The 4,350-nt window shown below is 35.9% G+C and overlaps 1 protein-coding gene across 1 annotated transcript; it reads right to left on the minus strand.

Annotated features, from left to right (window-relative positions):
- Positions 1 to 362: 362 nt before the first annotated feature.
- LOC131661968 (probable inactive receptor-like protein kinase At3g56050) lies at positions 363 to 3,882 on the minus strand. Its single transcript, XM_058931631.1, has 9 exons — positions 3,550 to 3,882; positions 3,307 to 3,445; positions 2,763 to 2,834; positions 2,512 to 2,655; positions 2,270 to 2,410; positions 1,777 to 2,192; positions 1,501 to 1,700; positions 1,285 to 1,417; positions 363 to 1,188 (listed from the first exon to the last, which is right to left on the minus strand). Exons 1-9 carry the CDS (start codon positions 3,659 to 3,661, stop codon positions 596 to 598), a joined length of 1,950 nt encoding a protein of 649 aa, XP_058787614.1. The 5' UTR covers positions 3,662 to 3,882; the 3' UTR covers positions 363 to 595.
- Between the last annotated feature and the right edge of the window lie 468 nt (positions 3,883 to 4,350).

Genomic DNA, 4,350 nt, shown 5'->3' on the forward strand with positions numbered 1-4,350 from the left:
TTGGCAGATTGTAGAATTGTTTATACTTTATACTTGTATAAATAGACTTTGACATTGTCATGCAAACTCATCACATGTGACACACAACCCCGACTTGTTAGAGTCTCGCATTAATCTTTAAGTTAGAATCAATTCTAAAAACAGAATCAATTTTACATATTCATAATCAATTCTGAATGTTCCAAACGTAAAATCAAACATAGACTTACGACTTGAGGTTATAAAGCCAAACTCTTGCGATTAAATTGACCCCACATGATCAAAAAATATTGCACAAAGTGGAGGTAGTATTATTATAGTAAGAACAAAATATAATCAAAAATATCTTTAACCAACAAAATAACAGACTGAACAAAATGAAATTAACTAATATATGTCACCCTTTTGCTGGTGCAATTCCATAAAACCATAACCAAACGAAGCACACAAAAAAATGGTTCTTTTTTATCTCCCTTATGTACAATGTGATTTATTACTCGCCTACAATAGATACAAGAGGTATCAGTTTACAGGTGAGTACCTTTTTCGCGCCATCCCCGACGAAAAAACGGCGAGATTGATACAAACACCATACTCGCTATCTCTTTTCGTGGTTTCAGCTGGCATCGAAAGAAGCAATCTCGAGTTCTGCCCACCAAAGTGGTGAAAGTTTTGGAACTGCTACGTCGGGACTTATTTTCGTTATCTCTCTTAATCTCTCGCAAACTTGTTTTATTGTTGGTCTTTGCTCTTGATCAGAATTAACACAGGACTTAATCAATGCGCCGATTTGTACTAATTGTTCTTCTTGGAAGGATACTAGTGTTGGATCGACTATTTCTTTGAGAGACTGGTTCCCTTGTAGATAGTGTGAAGCCCAATTTTCGAGTGAACCGTCTTGATCGTTGGAATAAGGAAGACGGCCCGTTACAGTTTCGAGTAACATGATACCGAAGCTGTAAATGTTACTTGCTAATGTTGCGTCCGCGTGTTTCTTAGCAGCAGATTTTGTATCGGCTGAAACTATTTCTTTCAAGAAACTTAAGTCGGAGATTTTGGCAGCGTAGTCGTCGGTTAGTTGAACAGATGAAGAGTTTAGGTTGCTATGGGCGAGCGGAGGGTTTAACTGGTGCATATGTTGCAGGCAGTAAGCCGTGCCAATTGTAACTCTAAGTCTTGTTGCCCAATCCAAATGCTCGGCTTCTTTTACTGAATTTTCGACAAGTTCAAAATATCAGCGAGTTTCATACTTAAACACCAAAAGGAAAAGAAAAAATGCGCTTCTGAAAGAGAAAAGGAACTCACTGTGTAAATGCTCAAAGAGTGTTCCATTTGGGGCGTATTCAAAAACCACCATTCTGGTGAAAGGCTCATCTTCTTCGCAAAATCCAAGAAGATTTACGAAATTCTTGTGGTTCATCTTTGATAATGTATCTATCTGCACACATAATTGCTTAAAATGTTAATTTCAATAAATGAAAATCTACAATATAATTTGGTTAGTTTTTCGTGATAATATACCTTCTTACGAAATTGGACTTCTGAAGTCTTTGACCAATCTTTCAACGATGTCACTGTAACAGAAGCCACGGCTATTTCGACACCGCTAGATAGAGTCCCTTTGTACACCGTGTAAATGCTTCCAATGGGTGAAGTACCAATTACATTACTAAAATCTTCACACGCTGCTTCAAGCTCTGATCTCTTTAGCTTCGGCACGCCTGAAAACGTAAAACTTCGTTGAGCATGTACAAAGGCAGGAATCTTATATTAAGAAGGATAAATGCTGAGATTTACCTGTCACAAATGCTTTCTGAAGCTGTCCACTTAATCCCGTAGCCCATGGTTTAACGGTGGCTACCTTGTTGGTTTTCCAGAGATATACGACAACGATTGAAATGAGAATAAATGCAACACCGCCCACAATTCCAACCACAATAGGCGTGTGATCTTTCTTGGATGAGGTACTTTTGGATTGTGGTGTGGGCGAGGCAGAAGGAGAACTGGAAACATTTCGATCAGGGGAAGATGGTTTTTTTACTTTTGGCGGTGTTGTTGTGGTAGACGGCGAAGGAGAAGGGGAAGGTGAAGGTGAAGGAGATGGAGAAGGAGAAGGACTATCTGGAACAATAGCCGCACGATTATGAGGATCACCACGAGGAGTACTTGATTGCAGTAGCTTCCGAAGACTTTTTTCACTTTTTCGATTACGCCTTCAAAAAAGAATGACACAAGAGTTTAGATTATGGTAAAAGACGCGATGATACATTTCAAATGGTTAGTGACATACCATTTGATGGACCTTCCCATACAACCTGGCAATTTTCCTGCTCTAATTAGCTGGTTTTCATCGACTTGAGACTCAGAAATCATCGCCAATTCATTAATATCATGCGACAAACCACAAAGAAGATCATTGTTGTCCAGCAAACTGCAATAAAAAAATTGAATTGTTAAAAGAAATTCAAAGAAAATTAGCGTCGTAGTAGCAAAAAAAAGTTGAAAATTGAAATGTTCGGCATATTATCCTACAGGATTGTTAGTGAGACATTAATCCCAGTATCTTTCATTAGAGGTCCGCTGAAGTTGTTGTAGCCCAAATCCAAAACCTCCAATTCCTTCAAGCGTACAATTCCTTCGGGAATGATTCCGTGAAAAGAGTTATTCCGCAAAACTCTGCACAACATATTTGTCGCAATATCAGACAAATGAATGTATATGGAAGTTGAAATTACTCGGTAGCTACCATAAACAGAGCAGCTTGGTAACGAGCAATTACTTACATGGACTTTATGTGAAAAAGGCTCTCAAGCTCATGTGCAAGTTTTCCTTCAAGACAAAGGTCTTTCAAATTCCTAAACAACAAAATATTGTCTCATGATTAAACACTCCAACACTAGTTTAAAATTTAGTATCGATACAAAAACACCATCATACTACTACTACGATCAATCCTACATTTTAAGTACTTGTAATTTGATTTAACAGATTAAGTGCTTATACATAAATTATTTCTATAACAAAAGATAAAATGAAGTCAAACAATTTTCACATATAAACTATAAGCTGTTTTGAGCCTATTCCCGAGAGAAGCCGAAAACAACTTATGAACATGGCATAAACTGTTTCCATAAGCTCTCCCAATTAGTCTCACAAGCTCAAATAAGTCAATCTGAGCACACCCTTATTCATTTCTTCCTTTCTATATTCTACTTCCACCCCTAAATTAAACAGATCAAACCCTTAAATAACCAAATCCAAACACACCCTAATAATTAATCACAAATCTCAATCCTCAAAAAAACAAATCACAAAATATGCACTTACAATACCACCACTCTTCCATCAGAACACTCAACTCCAAACCAATTACAAGGGTCAACCCAAACTCCATCGTCAACCCAATTCGACAAAGCACCAAAAGGATCACTAACAATTCCTTGCTTGAACTTCAAAAGAGCTTTACCTGCAAACAGAAAAAACAAAAAAAAAACTCAATTTTTTCCACCTTTGTTTCCACCCACAATACACAAGACAACACAAAATTCCACAAACAACAAAAACCCTTACCTTCATCATTCAAAGAACAACACAAACCAAAACTCTGTAACAAAACACAAACCAACACAAGCCACAAAACTCTCCTAAGATCCTTGAAGCAGGTGAATTTCCATTCTCTCATTATTGTTGCGAATAGATAGATAGATGCTAACACAGTAGAAAAACACCGACACAATTTTGAGTTTTTTTTTTCCTTAAAAAAACAAACTAGAGAAGAAATGAATCGGTTCTGAAAAGTATCGAAAGAGAAAAAGAAAAATTGTGGAAAGAACGTCAACTAAACAAAAAGAAGGTTGATCTGAAAACTAAGTTCTTATTACACCAACCAAACAAACGAGGTAGAATTCAAAAACAACATAATATAGGAAAGCGCGTGCACCGCAAATGAATGTTTCGCATTTTTATTATAATATTTATATTTATTTATATATATTATATTTATATTTAAATCTTTACCAAATCTTTGTGTAGCCATAAAAGAAAATGAATGCAATTATTATATTCAAATGCCAGCGCATCCCATTTGGGCAGAAAACTTTTCGAGGTATATCATAAATTGGCTTCTGGATATTATTTTTTTTTTCTTCGAATATGAGTTTTTTTAGCGTGAAGACTCATTTTAGTCCCTCACAAATATTACACGGTTTAAATTAGTATCTCACAAAAAAAATAGACTCTACTTAATCCTTTACAAAATTTAACCGGATCATATTAGTCCTTTTGTTAATAATTTTCTCAAATTGTTTTTTCTTACTTTTAAATCCATTCTTTTCATACTTTTAAACCATGACTAGACTGACACATTGGATT

This window comes from Vicia villosa, linkage group LG3 (assembly GCF_029867415.1).
Source record: "Vicia villosa cultivar HV-30 ecotype Madison, WI linkage group LG3, Vvil1.0, whole genome shotgun sequence".
In the NCBI taxonomy this organism is placed as follows: domain Eukaryota; kingdom Viridiplantae; phylum Streptophyta; class Magnoliopsida; order Fabales; family Fabaceae; genus Vicia; species Vicia villosa.